This window comes from Haemaphysalis longicornis, unplaced genomic scaffold (genome assembly GCF_048455015.1).
Source record: "Haemaphysalis longicornis isolate Haplotype H1 unplaced genomic scaffold, Haemaphysalis longicornis Haplotype H1 scaffold_1, whole genome shotgun sequence".
Classification (NCBI taxonomy): domain Eukaryota; kingdom Metazoa; phylum Arthropoda; class Arachnida; order Ixodida; family Ixodidae; genus Haemaphysalis; species Haemaphysalis longicornis.
Window position 1 is genome coordinate 327,114,932 of NW_027526203.1, and position 22,260 is coordinate 327,137,191.

Sequence of the window (22,260 nt, forward strand, 5' to 3'; positions counted from 1 at the left end):
AGGCGCAATTCCGGCATCCCGTTGCCATCAGTCGAGGTGATGTAGACCGCCCGAAAGTAACTTTTTTCTATCATAATAACTTCCTCAGTAGCAATTTTTCGCTTTGCAAGTAAAACCACGCGAAGATCTATCAGCTGCAAAAAAAATTCCCCCGCATTTCCCCGAGGGGGAGAATGTGAAAGTGCGAATGCACGGTTGTCGGCCCGCTTGAGGCGCTTGCGCTCGGCCCCCGCAGCCCACCGCCTCGCCGCCTTCTCTTCCATCTCTTCCATCGGGTTTGTAGTATCACGTGTACACCACGCAGTTATCAAGCCGCTATAACGCCGCTGAGTCGCCAACGCACGCCGCTGACGACGTAGTTTGAATGCGTTAAAGATATAAGGCGCGTCAACACTGATATCACCGTCGCGTCCGTGGCTTGATCGGTAGAGCGTCGCGCTGCGGCCGCAAAGTCCGCGGATCGAAACTTGGCGCCGGATGCTGTTCCTTTATAGAGGAGCGCTGCGGACGCCGACGCCGCCGGCGGTGGATGGTTTGGGGTCGCTTATAAAGTGCGCACTTAAAAGCGGACCCTGATTTACAAAGCTACTTGCCCGTACGAAGCGACTTTCGTTATAGCCGACGCCTCGGCTATCACGTCGCTCTCTTTGAAGGGAACAAACCGCACGCGGGCGGTGATCAATCATACATTACGTACAAACAGCTTCCCGAATATCGGCCCAGTATTTTTCGCCTTGCTGCACATTCAGAATCGAATTATAAAAGTGGTCTGAAACTATGAGCCAGCTTCCACAGCTAAATGATGCACTAAGGCACGCAAACATTTCCTATCCCCGCTGTTTTCTACTTTAACCAGAGACAGGTGCTCTTGAAAACATTTTACTTTCAAATAAACTAAATCTAACACTCAAACAAAATACTTCAGTTGGGAATCGAACAAAAATCTAGTCTATTATTTAAGAGAGGAGCAGTTTCGTTAGTTTTCGCACTTCGCAAAGATTACGGCCGATATTTGTGCGGATGTATTTGTTACTACGAGAAAGGCTGATTTTGGTTCATAGAGAGTGAGGCAAAAGTCGCACAAATGTTTGTAGCCGCGTGTACACAACTCTTCTAAGGTCGTCAAACTTTTGGAAAGGTTTAAAGGATCGAGGTGGCGTTAGGCCACCCCAAATATGGCCAATATTGGACGCGGAAGTGCAAGTGGTCAAGAATTTATAAAATATCTTCTTTTTTTTTCAGGGATAAATGCAATAGGAATGACAAATGTAAGGCAAGGGCTCGTTTCGCGCTATTTTCTTCTTTGAGTAAAATATCATTTTAAAGTAAAAAGAGTTTTGCAAATTCCAAGACGTTCGCAAGCGCGTGAATAGTTTGTAGGCTTCTAATCTTTTTTTTTTTTTGCATTGAAAAAAATGGCGCATATTACTGCCTATGCGTTTAGTTTAAACATGTGATGGCGAAGGCTGTACAGCGCGCTGGTGTAGCAGAGAAACCCCGAGCGAACGAATCCCTGCGCCCGGCGGAGCGCCCTGGAAGTCGCCGGAGAAGCGTGACCTTCACGGGACAGGTTCTTCAACATCCGTCACAGGCCACTCGGAACTTGTTTCGGCGACTTTCCGCCAGGTGCAAACGTCGTCTGCTCGGAGGTACTTTGAACGGCGGTACCTAGCGCTCTCTGTGATTAAAAAGCTAAGGATTTCGCCATGGTAATTTTAAGAGCATAGACTGCTTATTTTACAAAGACAAATTTGAGTGCAGTAGGCCTTTATTAAAACGAGCAACGCAAGATGTGTACTCTGGGGTATAATCAAGAAGGATTATTCGAAAATACTTGCACACGAATATATACATTTGCCTTTATACCGCAGTGCTCTTCCGTGCGATATCTTTCTCTTTTTTCTTTAGAGACAGCGCTAGGGGTGCAGATCGATGAAGCAGAGGTGCAGCGGATGCGACTACTGGAGATCAACGACGAGTAAGATCGAAACGCTTCTTTTCGATAAAAAACCTTCCATTCAGCACTAGTACTACCACTCAGACCTTCATAACAGCGCTTGGCTACGAAACATTTACTTTCCCGATACGTGGAATACACATCCAATGTGCATCGGTGGGTTGTAGCAAAGTGTGAAAGTACAAGTCTTTCATAAAAAAAAAAAAAACACGCCACCACAGAGCTACTTAATGATTATTTTGCATTTCTAGCAGCATTTCGTATTCGTTACAATAAACAATTGCCTACCACATTGTGCTAATCTCAATGCTTTTTTCGTAATAAGCTTCACTGATTTCTGCCGGTACAGTAAGGCTGGTGGTCGCGACAACGTTAGCGGAAGGCGATACTCCAACAGATGAGCGGTGTAGCCGCCCTGGTTTTACTGACACGTTCGATAAATTATTTTAACTATCCTCGAACAGAAAAATTTGCTTTCGAAATAATGTCTGCTAAATGAAACCATAATACGCTTAAAGATCTGCATACTGGCCCCCTTAGCTGTAACAATCTCGACTTTATTGATGTTAAAAGTAAGAATGAGCTCCTTGTCGCCATCAGTGAAATTTCTCTGCACTCCGTGAGACCAATTCCGCGAGACCACACTATTTATAAGTTCTAGGACCCCAGACCCATGAAAATTATGGAATAGCGCATCAATATTCCTGAACAATAAATTTGTTGCCTAACAGGAAGATGATGTAATCCTTCTTGCTCTCTATCAATAGGATCGGCGCCAGCGTAATAGCCCGAATGTTGAATCTCGCGCACTGGTTTGACGCAATTTACAACTTGACTCAAGCATCGAAGGACTTCAGGAAAAACATAGAATTTATCCACGAGTACAACAAGAGGGTAAGCGCATGGAGATATTCCTGTTGAATTCAGTTTTAAATTCCACTTCTTTCTTTCCTGTTTACTAAACCCTTCGTTGAATTGCTACGGTGATAATGCAACTAATGAATGAACTAACAGGAGTGTACGATAATACTAAAAGGACACCGTGACTCTCATACACAAAAGTGCCCTGCTTACTATTGCATATACGGGTACACAGTGCCTAAGAACCTTTGGCCCTTTCCAGATCGTGAAACAACGGCTGGCTGAATACAAGTTGGGGAATGTCGGAGCCGACTCCAAGAAATCTTTCCTCGACATTCTTCTCCGCATGCACATAGTGGATGGAACGCTTACAGAGGAAGAGGTGAAGAACGAAGTGACGTCAATTTTCATTGGGGTATGTTATCTTTCGTTCTCACAGTGCAGCAAAAAGCGTGTGCGTGTGCGTGTGTGTGTGTGTGGGGGGGGGGGGGGGGGGAGCGTGTGCGTGCACGCACGCACGTGCTAGAGTAAGTGATAGGTAAATGGGATAAGTATGATCATTAAACTTGCACCAAACGTTCGCTGTACATAAATGCGTTGTGATATCTATATGTATGTATGTATGTATATATATATATATTGTCTCCATGTTGAATGCGGCCGTTTGGCGTGGAAGAAGACAAAAGGAAGGCACAAAGATTGAAAGTGAACATCAACCTCTAATTAAAGAACAATGATATTATTGGTATCATTAACAACAACAACAAAAATAATAGTAATAATAATATAAATAATAAAAATACTTTTACTCCTATTATTATTATAATAAGAGTAATAATAATAATAATAATACGATCAAGACAAACAATCCTTGAAAGGGCCATGAAGACAAAATACAAATTTGTTTTATTCGAAAGATGTCGTGTTTATAAAGGGTCCCCAGCGCTTGCCCGGATGCAAGCGATGTTTTATTCCCTGAGAAATTAATTTAATTTACGTTAAAATTTTGATTTTCCCGCTAAATCCTGAGTGCTTTCGTGGTCTGCAATGACATCACAGGAACCTACCACTCTGCAACCAATTGGAAAGCCTTGTTTACCGTTAGTGAACCTAGATGGCGCCACCATACCAGGACGAGCCGTTTTCTGCCTTTGGTTTGTTTTTGACCGTATTTGAACCTGGCTTGTTTTTGTTCAAGGGCAAAACAATCGTTTCGTGAAACAGAGTGCTCGCTCGACAAATATGGTCACGTAAGACACCGTTGCTTGCATCAATCGGCCAGTGTCGTCTAAAACTACCCCAAAGCCCCGCAGTCCTGTGCAGTCAAGCATAGTGCGCGCAGTACCAACACTAGTACGCATCGCTACTTCTATGTTTACGTGTGCTTTCGTAACTTCTACTGTTTGTCCCACCATTCTTACTGATATAAAAAGAATGGGGCCTAATTTTAAGCGCAAATATCTCGTTCTGCAAGCTTATAAGCTCTGCCTAATTTGCGTTTGCTTTTGCTGCCCTCCGCCAATCGCAGAGCTGGCTGGTATGACATCATAGGTTCTGTTGTGGGAAATGTGCGAGTGGGTCGCATGGCCATTCCCCTTTTCCCCTTATTATACAGCTTATTTCAGCGAAGTTTACGTAAAAGTGGTCTCAGTATGATTCTAACGAGTCAATCTTTTGAATGAACCTAACTTGTGTTTTGTTTTCATAGTCCCTTTAAACATGCTAGAATCTTGAATCTACACATCCAACCTGGCAGAATCCGTTAAATTATGACCTACCGACATCCTATTGTGTTGTAGCGGCCGACGTCATCAAGTCATCGATTAGGATGTAGTAAAAGAACGTACCACTCGAAGAGGTATTATTGGTCACAGAATATGTACCAGCGATCCCAAGTTCTCTAAATACTGCTAGCGCTCTAAAAACAGTAATCCCATACAGTATTTAGACAAGGTTGAGAACTGTCTTCGGGATCATGCGGTAAAGGGACACTGAACGCAGTTATATTCAGAGATTATTTTTTTTTCATCAGGTTAAAGTTTACAGGGACTATAGACTACGAAGGAGTTTTTTTCGGCTTATTTATACCCATGTTTTGCGACGATTGGGCGTTCCAATGCTTTTTTTTTTGCACCACCCTCTTGAATATCCTGGCTATGTCCGTTTGGATGGCACACTAGCATATCCGCACGGGAGAATTAAAATATTGCCGCGAACCATGCATTGTGTTTGTTTATTTGTGTTTTGCTTTTGCCGCCCGGCTGCGCCGGTCTGTGTTATCGGTGTTGTGTGTGCCAAGGGAGGCACGTGTACCGTTCTTTCTTTCTGTGCCGCATGTGTTAGCTCTTCTGATGGGGAGCGAGTTCCGAACTAACGCGAACAGCCTAGAATAATCTTCGTTGATCTACAGTGTTCTGCATAGAATTCGACTATTCCAGAAACCCTCGCGCCGAGTGAAAAATTCCCGCTGAGCAGATGCCGTGGCATTCGAATCGTCGACACCAGTCTAAGCACGTCACTTTGTTGACTGCTGTTTCGCCGCCTGTGTATTCTTTGAGTTGTTAGGGGAGCACAAGTTCGCTCCAATAAACTTGTTTTTTTCTTCAAGACAGCTACGTCGTCTTTGGCTACATGACAATATATTTTGCGAAAGGTGGTACGTTAGCATGTTCTGGCGTTGTGTAGGTCGCCGGGTTTCCAGGGTGAACGGAACACAGCCGGGTTCGAAAGAGAAGACGCTGCTCAAACAAAACTGGAGTTTATTTACACGACGAGGAGATGAGAGAGAGGTCAATACAAAAGAACCCTGTAATGATGCAACCGCAATTCCAAAGATTTTCTAGGTTTCCCCTAGCCCGTGCACGCAGTTCTAGATGCCCCATACTAAACGGAAAGTTCGGAAATACCATGGTTGTACACATACTCACATACGCCCGCTACACAATGGTTTCTCTTGGATGCACAGCCCGCCCAAAACCAGCAAAAACAGGTTCGCCAATTCTAGCACGTACTGGCAGACAACTGTAACACGCCGTCACCACAGCCGGAGAAAAAAAGTGAAGGATGCTCACACTAATGCGTAAGAGTTGAAGGTAGCGAAGTTGTACGCAACAGAAGCGTGTTTCCTTTTTCTCGCCTCACGGCGTTGTTTAGGCCTCGCCGCTGCACGAGGGACCATATCTGGATGTTCCTCTTCCTCTATCGCACACGTTTGTGCGCCGTACGTGGCCTCGTGGCCTTCCTTCGTGTCGCGCGCTTATCGCTGGGGCGGATGCTGCCTCGCCAACCTCCGCCACACCCCGCGAACGGGTCCCGCGCACGTCTCCTTTCCATCCTCGTCTCTCTCTCCCCTGCCGCCTATCTCTCACCGTTATAGGGCCGCTGCTTCGTGCCGGGTGCTTGAAGGCGGGGGTGTGGTTTGACCTCTAGTGCTCAAGGGCAAAACTGGTCACCCCGCGAAGACTGCCCGAGGTAGCGTAGTGTAGTTTGCGCTACAAAAAGAGAGGAGGGGTAACGTTTCTCGATGCAGTGGTGACATTTCGACTGTGTGAGCGGCCCTGCGCAAGGACGGCCGTCCACGATGGCACCAATCTTAACATATATCCGCCTGAGGGAAAGATAACAATTAATGTTTTCATGCACTCAAGATCGAAAGGTACTCCTGTAACCGCCTACCTTCAGGAACCAGCTTGAACAGTAGGACAGCATCAGGCGCAGTTCGAACCTGCAGGAAAATTTGGCATCAGGAAACTGTCACCGCAGACATCTATCCAGGTTCCAGAAAGCGATACCACAAGGATCCAGACAGGCGGCACGCCTTCTGAAGGTGTGGCAAGCAGGCAATTAGAAACAACACACAGTGATGCCCGCGGGTGGGACTAGTGCAATGTTCCTGCAGCTGAGACCCACGAGACTTCATTTACTTTTAAAGGCGATGTACTTTCTTAGAAAAACAATCAGCGCACCCGAACGTGATTCATGAACGCTGAAAGCGTACAACGCTTAGATAACCAAAGCATTCTTTCCAACCCAACAAAAATAACAACAAAAAAGAGTTGATCAGACACGCAATTAAGTAGAAATTACGATCAATATGAGGCATCACCGCCTCAGGGGAAACGACAAAGCGAATCAGGCAGCATTCTATACCCTTAAAAATAGCCCTAAAGGATCTTTCAAGCAAGTCTCAAACAAAACAATCAGTACTTAAGCCTTGCCAAGGGTTCTAAGACGGCAATATTGCGGTTCGAATGCAAGCGCTCACCGCTCCGTCCTGCCTGGCAAAGTCCTCTCCAGCAAAACATGAACTATCCCAGCCGTTTCTCTCCTCAGGCAAGCGGTAGTAACCTAACATTTCCCACAAACAGTTTTACAAAAAATTTCAATGCGACAACCACACCAACACTGTCAGAAAGCTCACGCAACGATTAAGCTCCGCTTCAATACTGGCTGACCCCACTACCATGAATTGAGGGGCTACTAACATACCTCTACGCAACCCATTGTAGACCTCGAAGTGGGCTACCTTGAAAGAAACCTTATGTCGGCCCTAAGAGCGATGGAAAAAAAAATTTAGGGTAACGCTTATATATAAGAGGAGAGCGTTATAGGATTAGGGAACCAACTCGCGTTGGAGGTCGTCGTCATCATCATCAACATCATCAGCCGGTCTACGCCCACTGCAGGGCAAAGGCCTCTCCCATATATCTCCAATTGTCCCGGTCCTGTGCTAACTGCGACCAATTTATCCCCGCAACATCCTTGATCTCATCTGCCCACCAAACCTTGTGCCGCACCCTGCCATGCTTGCCTTCTCTAGGGATCCACTTTGTTGCCATGAATGACCAACGGTTATCTTGCCTTCGCGCAACATGGCCTGCCAAAGCCAATTTTTTTAAATTTCTACCAATGTGTCCTGTTGCGGATCTGGTACCGTGACCGGTGATGGCGCCCGTTTGTCCGGATTTGTGGCAAATGTTGGGGCCGAGTAGGGTGAAAAAAGAAACTTTATGTGCAGATATTTATATAGCGTTTGACGGAGGGAACAGGGTTCTGCGCTCCTGCGCGCGCGAGACGAAATAACCAGGTTCGGTTCATCCCCTTTCACCCTTTCTCCTGCTGGCTTCAGGAACGCTCCAATCACGAAAATGTGTGGCACTGAAATTGACGTCCACACACTCACAAAGAGAAGACACTTTAACTCTCGCATAGGTCAGCGTCCGCTTGACTTCGGTGGTGCAATCTTACAAAAGTCTAAACCTGAAGGGACCATCCGAGGTTGGAGTAACAGGAGGACACTTGGGCCCGGTCGGTAATCCGGCGCAGGTGATATAAACTTTCAGGTGCAGGTGATACACACTTTCCTCTTCAGGGACAAAGTTAGGCTGTTATTCATTAAGTGAGAATGCCTGCCGAATGCACTCCACCCCATACTTATCATTCTAAGTACCTCTCCCTCATGGTTGGGATCCGGTATCACTAATTGGCCTAAGTAGTGAATAGTAATATAAGCGCTTGCTAATTCGAATGACTCGCTGTCTATGTCACATTGCTGTGCTATCCCAAGGCTATTAAGCATCACTTTAGTTTTCTGCATAATAATTTTCAGGCCCACGATTTTACCCTCCTTATCCAGAGCGGTAATCATGCTTTTCAATTCGCTCCCTGAATTACTTAGCAAGGCAACGTCATCAGAAATTCTGACGCGACCTAGGTATTCTCCATTAACACTTAATGGAGAATACCTATGAATGGAGTCCACCTGTTCCCAATCCACTGTTCAGAATCTCTGTTGTAAACATGCCGTGAATAACGTTGGAGAGATTGTGTCTCCTTGTTTGACGCCCTTTCTTTTATGTATTTTATTGCTCTCCTTATGGAAGGCTGCGGTAGCTGTGGACCCATTGTAGATATCCTCTAGTATTCTTATGTAATGCTCGTCTACACCCTGATACCGCAATGCCTGCATGAGTGCTGAGGTTTCGACCGAGTCAAATGCTTTCTCATAATCTATGAAGGCTATGTTTAGGACCTAAGTATACTCCGGGCGTATCTCTATCACCTGATGGATTGTGTGAATGGGGTCTTTTGTTGAATAGCGTTTACGAAACTCTGCTTGTTCATTAGGTTGTCTGAAATCTAAGGTGGAAGAAACTCGTTTATCGATTACCTTGGTAAGTACCTTGTAGACGACTGACAGTAAGCTGATCGGCCTGCAATCTTTCGTCTTTCATTGATTATAGGGTTTAACTCGCCGACGCAACGCAGGCGATGAGGCGCGCCGTAGTGGAGGGCTCCGGATTAATTTTGACCACCTGGGGATCTTTAACGTGCGCCGAAATCCCGTACACACGGGCGTTTTTGCTTTTCGCCTCCATCAGAAAAGCGGCCGCCACGGCCGGGAATCGAACCCGCGTCCTCGTGCTCAGCAGCACAACGCCTCAACGCCTTAGCCACTGAGCCACCGCGGCGGGTAACTGTAACTATTTTATCCATTTTTGTGATGGCATTGCCTTGCTTGTCTTCAAGTGCACACATCTTATATTTCCCCATGCCTAGATGCCTCTTTACTGCTTTAAGGCTGTCTCCGTTCTTTACAGCATGCTGAATCCTCTCCATATTATACTTCCTTATATGAGCTGTCTTACGCTTATTGATAAACTTAGAAAGCTCAGCTAGTTCATTCTGTCAGCTGGTGTGGAGACTGTCATGCTTTGCCGTTTCCTAATTAAATATTTTGTCTCCTCGAAAAGTTACCAGTATCGTATCTTTTCTAGCGATCTTACCTCCAACTTCTATTGCAAACTCCGTGATAATGCGTGTAAGATTGTCGGTCGCTTTCTTTGTCGTAATCTCTGTTTTCTCGATCGAATGTATTAACGCGATAGCATTTTTATGCGCATTTTCGGATTTTCCCATGGCCGCTAGCCGTCCGCTATCAGCCGTGCCCATCAAGCGTCTAGGGAAATACGCCATCGCTGCCATCCGGAAGCTGCGATTGAGGCAGACAGATTCGAGGGCTTGCCTGAATCTGGAATATGGCGTAGCGGCCATAAAGTTTCTTACAATATATACTAGAGAGGAAGCTGGCGCTAGCGTCTATGCGGCGCACATCAAGGCCGTCTGTGTCGTAATGGATTGCCATTACATCATGCACTCGCCTTAGTTTCATTAGTGGCTTGGATTGAAACGTTTTAGTGACCGCCAATTTAAACAAAGTGCCACAAAAACGCGAAGATTAGTGTGCAATTATGTAAGTGGAAAATAAAAAAAGGCTGTTTTAAAACTAAAGAAAAAGGAAGCAAAGCGTATTCTTGCCGAAACGGTTATGCCTGCTATTCTACGGCCAAGGTGGTAGTTACGTACAATGTTAATATTTTTTTTTGTGGTGGGGGGGGGGGGGGGCGAAGTCATTAGAGACTGTGATTTTATTAATTTTACCATTATTTTAAATAATAAGTTGCTTGAGTTTGGAAAGTTTTTTAAGCGTCCCGATGAAAACGTCGCCTTCGTGGTGAACCGGTGCACCGACCACCAGCTACAGTTTAACAGAGCTTGCTGCTGAGCGAGTTGGTTTATACTTGAAGAAAAAAGAAAATTTGGCGTTAAACAGTCTTGGACGATGACAAGATAGGACGGATACAGGCGCCCGTATCTGTCGTATCTTCTCTTCGTCGGAGTACCTTAGGACCGCACAATGCCCGTCCGCGTCCGTGCGCATAGCATTTACAATTGCAAAAAACCACACCGGCGACGGCAGGACTCGAACCTGTGTCTGGCAGACCAGACAGAGCTAGTGTCAGTCGTCTTACCCATTGGGCTATGACAATTTTTTTTTTTTATTGCCAGGTTTGCACTTTACAACATAATACATGCAGGGTTCAACACATGAATGACACTAAACTGAAAAAAAAAAAAAAAAAACCGCCACCAACCCGACCAGGGCTGGCGTTGTCATTTAAAAGGGTTTTAACGTTGCCAGTGGCTCGACACTTGAAAGCCATTCCGGCACACATTCATGCAATTTCTGTTCTTCTATATACCTTGAAATATATTCCCCGAAATACACCCGCGACGACCGAGCGTCTACATCGCTGTAGACATAAGCCGAGCGTGCTCGCCAAATACTCTGGAGGCCCAACAACATTATCATGTCCAATGGCATACCATCATCGTCATCCACTGCCAGGTAACGGATTCCGTGTGGGCTCAGGGGGAGCTCCTTGCGCATAGTCCTCTGAAGAACGTCCCAGAAGAAAACACCTTCCCAACAGTGTAAGAACACATGATCTACTGTTTCTGGCTTTTTACACAGTGTACAGTGCGTACCCCACGGAACAAACAGGCCCCTTTCTTCCATCCATGTCTTTGTGGTTAATGTGTTGGTGTGAAGTTTAAAAAAGAAAGACTTCACCCCTGACGGTACTAACATTTTCTTCACGCGCTTAAGAACGTTTTGCCCAGGGCCTCCAGCGTATAAGGCTCGGTACATAGGAACAGGAAGGATAACGCTACATACATCATTATACAATTTCCTCCGTGTAACAATACTCAAATACTCTTTTGAAAAACGCACGCTCAGAAACCTCACCGCGTCGACTACTTCCTTTAAATAGCCATGGAGACCACCACTCATGCGGCCGCTCGTCACAACAAAATTGGGCAGAACTCGCCCGAGCCGCAACTGACAGACAGTCCTCAAAAAAGGATCGCGTACATCGCGAAAAAATAAAAACCTGTTAACAAGCTGTCGCACGAACAAGTGGGTCAGCCCTAGCCCACCTTCCTGAACTCGCCTGAAAAGATTTGTTCGGCTACTTCTCTCCCAACTTGAGGCCCAAACAAACACCGCGAACACGCGGTGAAGTTTCTGCACATTCACTCGCGAACAATGTAGAACTTGCATCACGTACCACAATTTGCTGGCAAGAAATACGTTGCATACGTTTGCCCTTGCGAACATGGATAAACCAGAGCCCCTCCAATTGTCAGCCTTCTCGTGCAGCTCTTGAGCTTGCGCACGCCAATATGGCTCACTGTCTCTATAATACTCCAGTGGAGTGCCCAAGTACTTGACGGGATGAGTAACCCAATTGATGTTGGCAAAAAACTCTGGGGTTGTTGGCCAATCGCCGTGCCAGAACCCGACACATTTTCCCCAGTTCACCAGGCTTCCTGTGACAACGCCGAACCTTTTCACGATTTCGACTACGTGAACGACACTTTCCTTGTTGTGACAAAACACCGCGACATCGTCCGCATAGGCAAGAAGTTTCACTTCACGCGTATGTAAACGGAAACCTCGGATCTGATCGTTCTTTATAATAGTTAAACACAACATTTCAATGTATATGCAAAAAAGCAATGGGCTGAGTGGGCAGCCCTGGCGTACCGAACGTTGCACGTTAATGGGCGCTCCCAGTGACTTGTTTATAATTAACCGCGTCGTACACTTGTGGTACGCCAGGGTCACTCCGTCTCTAATGACGGCTCCCACTTTGATGTGGTCCAAAATAGAGAGCAGAATATCGTGTGAGACGCAATCAAATGCCTTTTGAAGGTCTAGTTGAAGAAGTGCAACGGCATCTCCAGTGGCGTCACAACACTCGAGTACACACCGCGCGGTGTGTATGTTTGTTGTGATTGTGCGTCCTTTGATGCCGCACGTCTGGTGCGGTCCAACAAGGGTTGTGATAACTGTTTGCAGCCTTTGCGCGAGCACCTTCATAAAAACCTTGTAGTCTACGTTGGTCAACGCTATTGGTCGGTATGAAGTGACAGACTTTAATTTTTCAGTTTCCTCTGTTTTAGGTATCAAAACTGTGTGCGATGATGCATACGATGGTGGAAGGGTTTTCATTCGGAATGCCTCATTAAACATTGCCGTTAAAATTGGTGAAACCTCGGCTTTGAAATGCTTATAGAAGGCCGCGCTTAGCCCGTCTGGGCCGGGCGACTTTCCAGGGTTTAAATTATCTATAGCTGCCTTCACTTCTTCAAGAGATATCGGTTGTTCCAAACTGTCTTTTGTTTCGTCCTCAAGAATTGGCATGCAGCTGAGATACTCCCTTCGAAAGGTTTCTAGATTACAGGGCCGATACGCGAATAACTGTTGGTAATATTCAAAGAAAAACTGGTGGATGTCCTCTTTTTTGCTTGACGTGCGTCCTTCCCATTCGATTTTATCTATCGTGTTTTGTCGAACACGTGCTTTTTCAATTCCAAGCGCCCGTTTGGTGGGCGTTTCCCCCATCGCTAATCGCTCAGCTCTCGCACGAACGAGCGCTCCGCGATAGCGTTCTTCGTCCATTAACTCAAGTTGATGTTTCAGTTTGCCTATGTCATCTTTAAACACACCTGGTGTTTTCCCTTCCTCTATAGTTAATCTTTGTAGAGTGTGACGTAGCATCCCTTCTTTCATTTTTTCCTCGTATCTTATGCAGCTTGATCTTTCGATGGCTTTAACTTTAATTGCTTCTTTGAATAATTCCCATTGTTCTCCGATTTTATTATCCTCATTTTTAAATTCTTCAATTTTTTCCTTAACTGTGTCGGTGAAGATTTCGTCCTTTAAAAGTTTAGCGTTTAATTTCCAGAGGTCCCACGAAAAGGTCGTTTTTTGTTTTCTGGGCCCGACGCTACATTTAACAAGGCAGTGATCTGAAAATGATACTGGATGTACACTATATGATTGGCATTTGGGGATTAATTCAAGCGACACATAAAATCTGTCAAGCCGCGCGTGACTGGTTCCCTGAAAGTGGGTGAAGCGCATGTCTCGACCGTTCTCAAGGCATTTTGCCACATCTACCAGCCCAAACTCGTCGATAAGTTCGGCCAGCAAGTCCGTACTTGCGTCCTTGTAAGGACTGCTGCTTGTCTTGTCTTGCGGGGATAACACACAGTTGAAATCTCCCATCATTATAATTTGCCTCTCGTTAGTGAGGTATTGACGTAGAGTGCGAAAGAAATTCTGCCTATCCTCTCTCGCGTTCGGTGCATACAGACAAATCACACGCCATTCAACGTTATTCAACGCGAAATCACACACAACGAAACGACCAAAAACACACGATCGAACACTTTCAACCTCCAGGCCTGAATGCTTTTTCAGAAAAAGCACACAGCCTGCAGAGTTTCCTACAGCATGACTGACACACGCAAAATACCTGGCCGTGAAGCGCTGCACCATGCTCCCGGTCTCATCCTCCCCTTCAACTTTCGTCTCCTGCAATGCCACCACGTCTAAATCCTGCTCAGTAAGTAGGCGGTGCACCTGACTTTGCTTCTTTTTTGCTGAGAGCCCTCGAACGTTAAGCGTAGCAAAGGTCAACTGAGCTTCAGTAGGCATTTAAACAATTAGACGAGGTGTGGAGGCCGGGAGCATGGTGCTTACCGTTCTCGTCACGCCGTCGCTAGGCGTGTCCGTCCGCTGTCGGGCCTCCCGGAGGCTGTAGTTGTCCCGGCGTTGTATCCGGCTGTTTGTGGTCGGCCTGAACTTTCGGCCGTAGTCGCAGGGACGACCGCCGCGCGACTGCCGCCTTTTGCGGCGGCTCTCCGGTGCCACCTTCTTCCACCCCCTCCTTGTGGCCGGCCTCTTCGTGGGACCGCTTGGCGGTCGCGATGACGCTGCTAGCAGGAGAGGCAACGTTCGTTTCCATCTCGCATGGCTCAGTTGCATCCGTTGTGACTTCCACAGAGGGGGCGTCAACACCACCTTCCGCCTGTTGGACAGGCAAAGGTGGGAACGCCTCTGTCGGTTGCCGGCCGTTGCCTGGGTCCTTGAGACCGTCACCGCTGGGTCCACCTGGAGCAGTCGACGCCTCCACCGTCGAATGCTCCCCCACACCTTTCGCTGCTTCCTCAGCTTCCGCTGTGTCCATAAGCAACTCGATCGAATCCTCTCTCTCTGTGGACCCGGTCACATTCGCGTACGTCTTGACGCATTGCTCGTCTCGGTGTCCGAACCGCCGGCATCGGGAGCAGCGCGGCACCTGGCAGTCCCTCCGTACGTGGCCGGCGGTGTGACAGCGCAGGCACTGCATGGGACGACCGGGGGCCACAACGAGAGCCAGTTCACCTGCCACACGAATTTGGTGGGGCAAGTCGTCAACCTTTAGTCCGGCCTTCAGCTTGAGGAGCACGGTGCGGGTGGTGGAACCTTTGTCGTGCACACCTTGTACTCGCCAGCGTTCCCGGGTGACTTCGCTAACTTTGCCATATGCCGCAAACGCCGCCCGAATGTCTTCGTCCGCAACACCGTACAACAGCCAGTGAAGTTTCAATTTCACCTCTTGGTCCTGCGGGTCGATGACCAGGCAGCGCCGTCCCTTCACTTGCAGTTCGCCGGTCGCAAGCATCTTTTTCGTCGCTTCGGGGCTGTTAAACGTCACCGCCCAGATGTGGTTTATCTGATATGCCCCCAAGGCAACTACCTCAGAAAGCATACCAGACTTGGCCAGCGTGTCCCTGAAATCTTCTACTCGAAAAGGTCGAGCGCGCACGTCACCATGAAGAAAAACTGTGTTTAAAACGATACGCCCGGTAGGCAGAGATGGCAAAATAATCTGATACTCTTCGTTATCATTCGCGTCGATCCTGTTTCCGCGGCTAGGCTGCGCCGCAATTGCCGCCCCTTGGGAGCACATGACCCTACGTCCTTTCACTACGGTGGCCGGAAGTAGAATGGGCTATGACAATGAGTCAGTACCCGAGAGTCAAACAGCTTACTCCCTCGCCTGTGACGGTGCGGACTACCATAGGATCTCCCGATGTCCGTCCGCGTCCATCCGTGCGCACACCAGCATCAAGCGAAAATCAAGCGAAATGCCATCTGAGCCGTGAGTTGCAGTTTCATTTAGGAAATAATCAAGGTGCAATTCACGGCTCAAATCGAATGACGGCCGGGGCGCAAATCGGATGTCACTCGGGGCGCAACTCGGATGTCATTTCGAGTCCCCTTACTCCACACCCTCGCCATAGATTCTGCCATTTTTTGTTTCTTTTTGTCGTAAGCTACAAATTTCGCGGCGGCATATTACCCGCTCAGTCATACGTCCTTCAACCGCGGCATGATCAACGTCAGGTACGGTCACGCACTGCCTGCTGTTTTGCTGAACACGGCTATCACAGAACAGGGAGGATTTCGGCATCCTCGTAGCTAGTAGACGTATTAATTCATTGTGAAGAAAGCAAGTCCCATAAACCGCTTAAGAATCCAATTGTCATGCCAAGCCTAAGCCAAAAGCGGGGGTCTTCGAGAAACCCCCCCGACGACATGGCTTGCCGGGCGCAGTTTCCTCTCTAGTATACTTATTAAGAAACTGTATGGCAGCGACAACTGAAGTGTGGACATGAGGGCAATGATGCTACAGCGGAGACGATAGAAACGATAGGCATTTTCAGCAGGTGTCGCGCCTGCGCAGTGAAGTTCGTTATACGCCCTTTCGAATGTAGCATGCTCGGCAGACCATAGAGTGTCTTAGTAAGCAAACTAAAGAGGAAACTGCACCTGGGAGTTCATGTAGTCACGAGGGGGGGGGGGGGGGGGGGGGTTATGGGAAGATTATAGCTTTTGGCTTGGGCTTGGCACGACAATGGGATTCATCAGCGGTTTTGGGGTTTGTTTTCTTCCCTATGCATTAGCACGTCTACGAGCTACCAGGTAGCCATAAATGCCTCCTGTTCTGTGGTTGCCGTGAACCGTTGCAACTGCGTGCTTGGTGAAAGAGCAGGCAGTGCGTCATCGTACCTAACTTTGGTCATCCCGGAGTCGAAAAAAGGTATGACTGAGAAGATAATATGCCGCCGCGAAAGTGTAGAAAAAAAAAGAAACCAAACGTACTTCGACGAAGACAAACACAACAGATACGGGCGCCTGCGGCCGTCCCAATCTTGCCTTAGCCCACGAATGCTTAACGCCACGTTTACCTATTCCTTCAAGTATGAAACAACTTTCTCAGCAACAAGTTTTGTTAAACTGTAGCTGACGGTCGGTGCACCAGTTCGCCACGAAGGCGACGTTTTCATAGGCATGCTCAAAAACATGTACAAGCTTAGGCACGCTCAAACGCATGCCCCCAAACATGTCCATCCGCTTATTATTTGAAATAATGAAAGAATTAATAAAATAACAGTCTCTACTAAGTTTGCCACAAAATATTAACATTTCTGTTAACTACCAGCTTGGTCTCCAGAATAGTAGGCACAACCGTTCCGGCAAAAATACGCTTTACTTAGTTTTTTCTTAGCTTTAAAAGAGCCTGTTCTATTTTCCGCTTATATAATACCATATCATTCTTCGCGTTTTCGGGGCACTGTGTTCGAATATATGGCCGCTAAAACGTTTCAATCCAAGCCAATGATGGAACTAAGACGAGCGCATGATATAATGGTTGCCCATGACGACACAGACGGCCTTGATGTGAGCCGCTTAGACGCTAGCGCCAGATTCCTCTCCACTGTATATAGTAAGAAACTCTATGCAGCAGACGCGGTCGCCAGCCGCGCCCGCACCTGACGACATCAAACAAAAATGCCTCTCCATAGGAAGTTGAAAAGTTTAAATTTTTGTTAACTTATGGGCCAAAGCTACACCTGGGATGTGAGGCACCCGGATTGATTTCGACCGTTTTACGCTCGCCGAAATATCTAGACTTGGGTGTTTTTGGTTTCTGCTTCCTTCAGAAAAACGGCTACGGTATCCAGTAATCGAACCCACGTTCTTCGGCTCAGCAGCGCAATGCCTTACGCACTGAGCCACTGCGGAATGCTTTCCACCGGAGGCTGCTGCCGGCACCAGGATTGGGTCACCAATAAAACATGGACAAACGATCTTAAAGATCAAGGAGGGCATATTCTATGAGCTGAAACGAACTGAAATAAAGCCCAGTGTATAGCGTCTAATCACACGAATTTTCTTATTACTGTTCGATTTTTTCGCGGTTGTGTCTTGAGCAAAGCTTTCTTTAGTAAACGACGGATGGCGCCACGCGGTCGGAGATGTGCCTCGTAAAAATGTTCGGCATTGCTCGAGAGTCAAGTGGCAGAGTGAATATCACAGTCACCAAAATAGAGAAATAGCCATTTGCCTAGATTACAAAATGCCTAACCAAGAGAAGAAGAGAAAAAAAAAGAAGAAACGATAACTCATGCAGCGACTGATCATGAACAGGATATCACAGTACTAACCGAGCACAAACTTATTAGCACCGAAGAGAACCAAACAAACCCCATCCCAAGTGTTCAATCTTGGCGGCCACGATAGTTTCCCGAGAAAACATTTGCAAATTTCTGCCGATACACGACAATTTCCAAACAGTGGCTCGCAGCCGCATGTGTCGCAGTGGGTTGCAAATGGATCCTCGCAATTTTTACCGTGGGACAAACTGACAACTAGTGGACCACAAGGGCAACAAAGCAGATACCCACACTTGGATCTAGAAGGGGAAGGCCGTTAAAGAAAATCTAGAGGCAAAGAAAGGGCTCGGGCAGCGCAGGACAGGAGCAGGAAAAAGTGGAATGGGAGAGTCGTTCGTCCTGCAGTGAACCTATATCGGCTGTTGACGACGACGACGACGAAAATGATGATGATGACGAAAATGTCCTCAATTTCGACCTTCATGACGCTTTTGAAGACACCAGAGAAACCAGTCTGCCTGCATAAAGGAGCGGCTGGGAAAACAATAGCTGGACGGGACGGGCCATCGCATGAAAGGCACTACCCCCCCCCCCTTCCCCCCCCCCCTTCCCCCCCCCCCCCCCCCCCCCCGCTGGGAAAGAAACGACTGGACGCCATGATGTACTGTCGGGGCCCTATTCTCGGCCCCACAAATTCCAAGGGAAACTGGGAATTTGCCGGCAGTCTTTTTTGATTGGCTTTCAGTTTTGGTCACGTGCTTCCGGTTGACAAAGCAATTGTGTGTGCCTTCGTCATTTTGAGGTCTTGACGTTTACTGGCACCAGTTATAAAGTTTGCCTTATTTCTCTATACTGAAAGTGCATAATTCTTGGCCGGCAACGAAAAACTAGACTAAATTCATCGGACATGACAACGTAGGCCTGTCTTTGCTATTAAACAACAATACTGCTTGTAATACACGCCCTCTCTGTCATTGGCTGAGAAGGCGTGACGTAATTTAAACAGTTGGCGGGAACGATCACGTCACACATTGGCAACTTCAGCCTGCGCAAAAGTGACGTAATGTTACGTAACAGCTTGAAAATGGCGGCTGCTTTTGCCGCGTAATAGGGCAAAAAATTTCGCCGACCTTCGGCGCCGCGACATGTCGGTGAATTTGCAGCAGGCGCAGTTTTGGAATGACGCGCGGTTTAAAGCATGTTTTCTACCTAAAGAAATAATAGTTTCAACGGTTTCCAAGTCAGCGATCACGAAGCATACAAATAACGTGCAGAATTTTGCTTTCATGTTTGGGAATAAAATAAAAATTATTTGTTTAGCGTAACCGCAACATATGAGCGCAGTACAAGCCTCTCCATGACAAAGAGGACCCAATGCATGGCATTTGTCCACGCTCGTCCTAGTAAGCTGCTGGGTCACATAATCGAACTCAACAGAAAAATAACAAATAAAAGTGACTCTTTTGTTCATTACAGCGGTGATTGAAGTTGAGCACGACGAATGAGTGAATCGGCGACATCGGTACGCTCCGCGGTTTTAAGGCGTAGCGCTTCGCTGCTTTCTGCTTTCAAAGCACTAAGGTCAGCCATGAGTGCAAGACTAGCCTCAACGGTTTTAAATCGCCGTGTCAGAAGACAGGCACACTCCACTGGCCTACGCTTGTTTGGCTTAAGATGCGGAATGGAACGGTTGCGGCTGCTTGCTGTTGGTCAATTTCACCGAAAATGCGACAGTGTTAGTGGTTCAAAGTGCTTATTCCTTCATATCGTGGCAGGTTTGAACATTTTGGATTTTGCTGAGAGAGAGACTGAAATAATCTTTTCTCACTAAAAATAGTGGGAGTGTGTGCAGAGGGCGACCCGCAGTCCAGAGCTCCGGATGGAGCAGCTTCTTCCCTGCACCCCCAGGTCGATCTTGACGTGACGAGCTGGTCCAGACTGGCTAGCATTTCTCCACAGATATGGAATGTGCAATGTCTGAGTGATTCTCCCCTGAGCATGCCCTTGGAAAAGACTGGGTTGCGTGGAAGGTGGTGATTACCGTATTTAGCACAGTTTTCATTTCCTGTCGGTTGTTTCCTGCTAAGCATCTTCACCAGAATGAATTTGTGCATATATAGATTTGTTTGTATCACGCGCAGAGTGTCCGATTCCTGAGAATTGGAGCCCTTTGTGGCACAGGAATAATCGTGTTCGTAGGTATGGAAAGAGGAGACGTTCTCCGTTTTTTTCGGTAAGGGGAGCATAGCACGCGTGGTCACGAGGAGCGTGGTATGTGAGCTCGCGTGCTTCTTGGTGAGCAACCTCGGTCCCTTCAATTCCCTCGCGTCCGGTTGTCCATGTAATTTGAACATCTTTCATTGGATGATGGAGAATCTGTCGGGAACGTTTAGGTAATCTGTCTGTAATGATGTTTGAAATGCTGTTATGACCGCCTCTAATTATAATTGTGCTTCTATTTGAGAATTTCGCTTGTTAGATAGCAACGAGGATAGCTTCAATCTGCGCTTCTTCCGTTCCTGTGTGTTATGGAGGGTCATGCAGTGACAAATATTGGCAGGGTAGTCCACTGCGATGATTGTTTCCTGAGTACTTTGGTACCTTCGCGGTCGGTGTATACAGTGTTTGCATGGTTTTGGGATTTGAATGGAAGAAATTTGATCCTGGCTTTTCACCTGTCTTTGTTTAGGTTTGGATACAATGATTTCGGTTGGGAAGTTTTTATGAGGACTGGCTTAATCGCTGACATGTCCATCATGGCGCCCGGAGGGGGGGGGGGAGGGGGGCGTGGGTATGTCTTCCGTTCAACAGCCTTCCCGACTTTTTTTTCCGCAGCTGCTTCCTTTGCGCTAGAAGCGTTGCTTCCATAATGTCTAGAATGATGTTTGAAAGACCCGATTTCAGGACCTTTAGGCCACCGCGAAAATTGGGTCGTTGAGGGCTGCCGTACATACTATCCGAATGATGGCGTTAACTTGGTTTTGTGTTGAGGGTAAGTTTGTGGTATGGAAGAATGTGCAACATCCGGCTCATAATCAGCGCGTGCATGAGACTTATCATTTCCTCTTTCACTCTTGCTGGTCCCCAGGTTATGGGTTTGACAATGTGCCCTAATTCGTTAATTTTGTTTTGTATTTTGGCGATTGTGAGACCGGTTGTAACGCTTCACTGTGTAACCATGCCGTGGATTCCCGCTTTTGTGTTCTCTGGGATGAAATTCTGAAATATTTTTGGGTGGTTTCTTTTTTAGCTTCGTCGCGTGTTGCCGCCATTAATTTGCCCCACACACCTTACAGATGTGACAGAGCCCCGGGAAAATCGAACACTCAATAAAATGAGTGTAAGTAAGCGTGATGCACTGGGTTTGATATTTTAATAGGATACATTTTAGTTCGTGCCGGCTCATAATGTAGTTCTTTCTTGGTTTCGAGAGACTGCTGATTATCATCTGCCCCAGTTTTTGTTAATGACACAATGTTGTTGCGGCATTAGTGGCGATGGGAGAGCCGGTTTGGCATGATGGCGTCAGTTACGGACAAGGCTGGTGACGGCCTACCCAGTATTCTACCACCGACCGAGCGTAGAAATATTTTCAGTGCGGAGGCGCGGCACCTACTGAATTGGCGTAGCTTTTCTTTTATCTCCGTCATACTAGCATTGTCCTTCTTTCCACGTATCAGCTGGTTCTGCGCGTATTCGAGATTCAGGTGAGCCTTCGCATCTGCCTGTCTCAGTCCTAGCTTCTGGATGGCAGCGATGACGTTTTTCCCGCGGACACTTGATTAGCACGGCTGATAGCGGACGGCTAGCAGGCACGGCAAAATCGAGGAACGCGCCTAATAACTCTATCGCGTTAAAAAGAACCCCAGGCGACATATCAGGATCAACGGCGCCGTTGTGCGAGATAAGCGCCCGTTGCACGCTTTCGGCCGCTGCCACAAATTGTGCCGCTCGCTTGGGGAAAAGCGCAAGGCGCCACCGGGTGCCCCACTCAAGAGAAACGAAGCGCTGCGGCTGAGATCGAGAAAACTGACATGCATTTACGAGACTAGAACGCGCATGCGCCCTCAGCTATCTCGACAGCAGGCGCCCGGCCGGAAGGCGTCGCGCCGATAGTTGTCGTGCACCCATTCCTTGGTCCTATTTATTTTGTGACCGACAGTACATGTCACCGATCCAGCGACTCGAAACGAAACTCTTCCCCACCATAAACATTGATCCAAACCTACACAAGGACAGGCCATCTGGCAGGATAAAGTTGATTCGAGGAAAGTTCCAAAATCATCTGAATACAATATACAACG

The 22,260-nt window shown here is 47.3% G+C and overlaps 2 protein-coding genes across 3 annotated transcripts in view; one reads left to right on the forward strand and one right to left on the reverse strand.

The window, feature by feature from the left end:
- Positions 1 to 22,260, forward strand: part of LOC144151863 (cytochrome P450 4V2-like) — a 47,460-nt gene that overhangs the window by 16,731 nt on the left and 8,469 nt on the right. For both annotated transcript variants that reach the window (XM_077683023.1, XM_077683031.1), the window contains exons 6-8: positions 1,909 to 1,978; positions 2,725 to 2,851; positions 3,081 to 3,233. In XM_077683023.1, coding sequence (XP_077539149.1) covers positions 1,909 to 1,978; positions 2,725 to 2,851; positions 3,081 to 3,233 — 350 coding nt within the window. The remainder of the gene's footprint in view (positions 1 to 1,908; positions 1,979 to 2,724; positions 2,852 to 3,080; positions 3,234 to 22,260) is intronic.
- On the reverse strand, positions 11,211 to 15,607 carry LOC144151904 (uncharacterized). The gene has a single exon (XM_077683070.1). It carries the CDS (start codon positions 15,463 to 15,465, stop codon positions 14,233 to 14,235), a length of 1,233 nt encoding a protein of 410 aa, XP_077539196.1. The 5' UTR covers positions 15,466 to 15,607; the 3' UTR covers positions 11,211 to 14,232.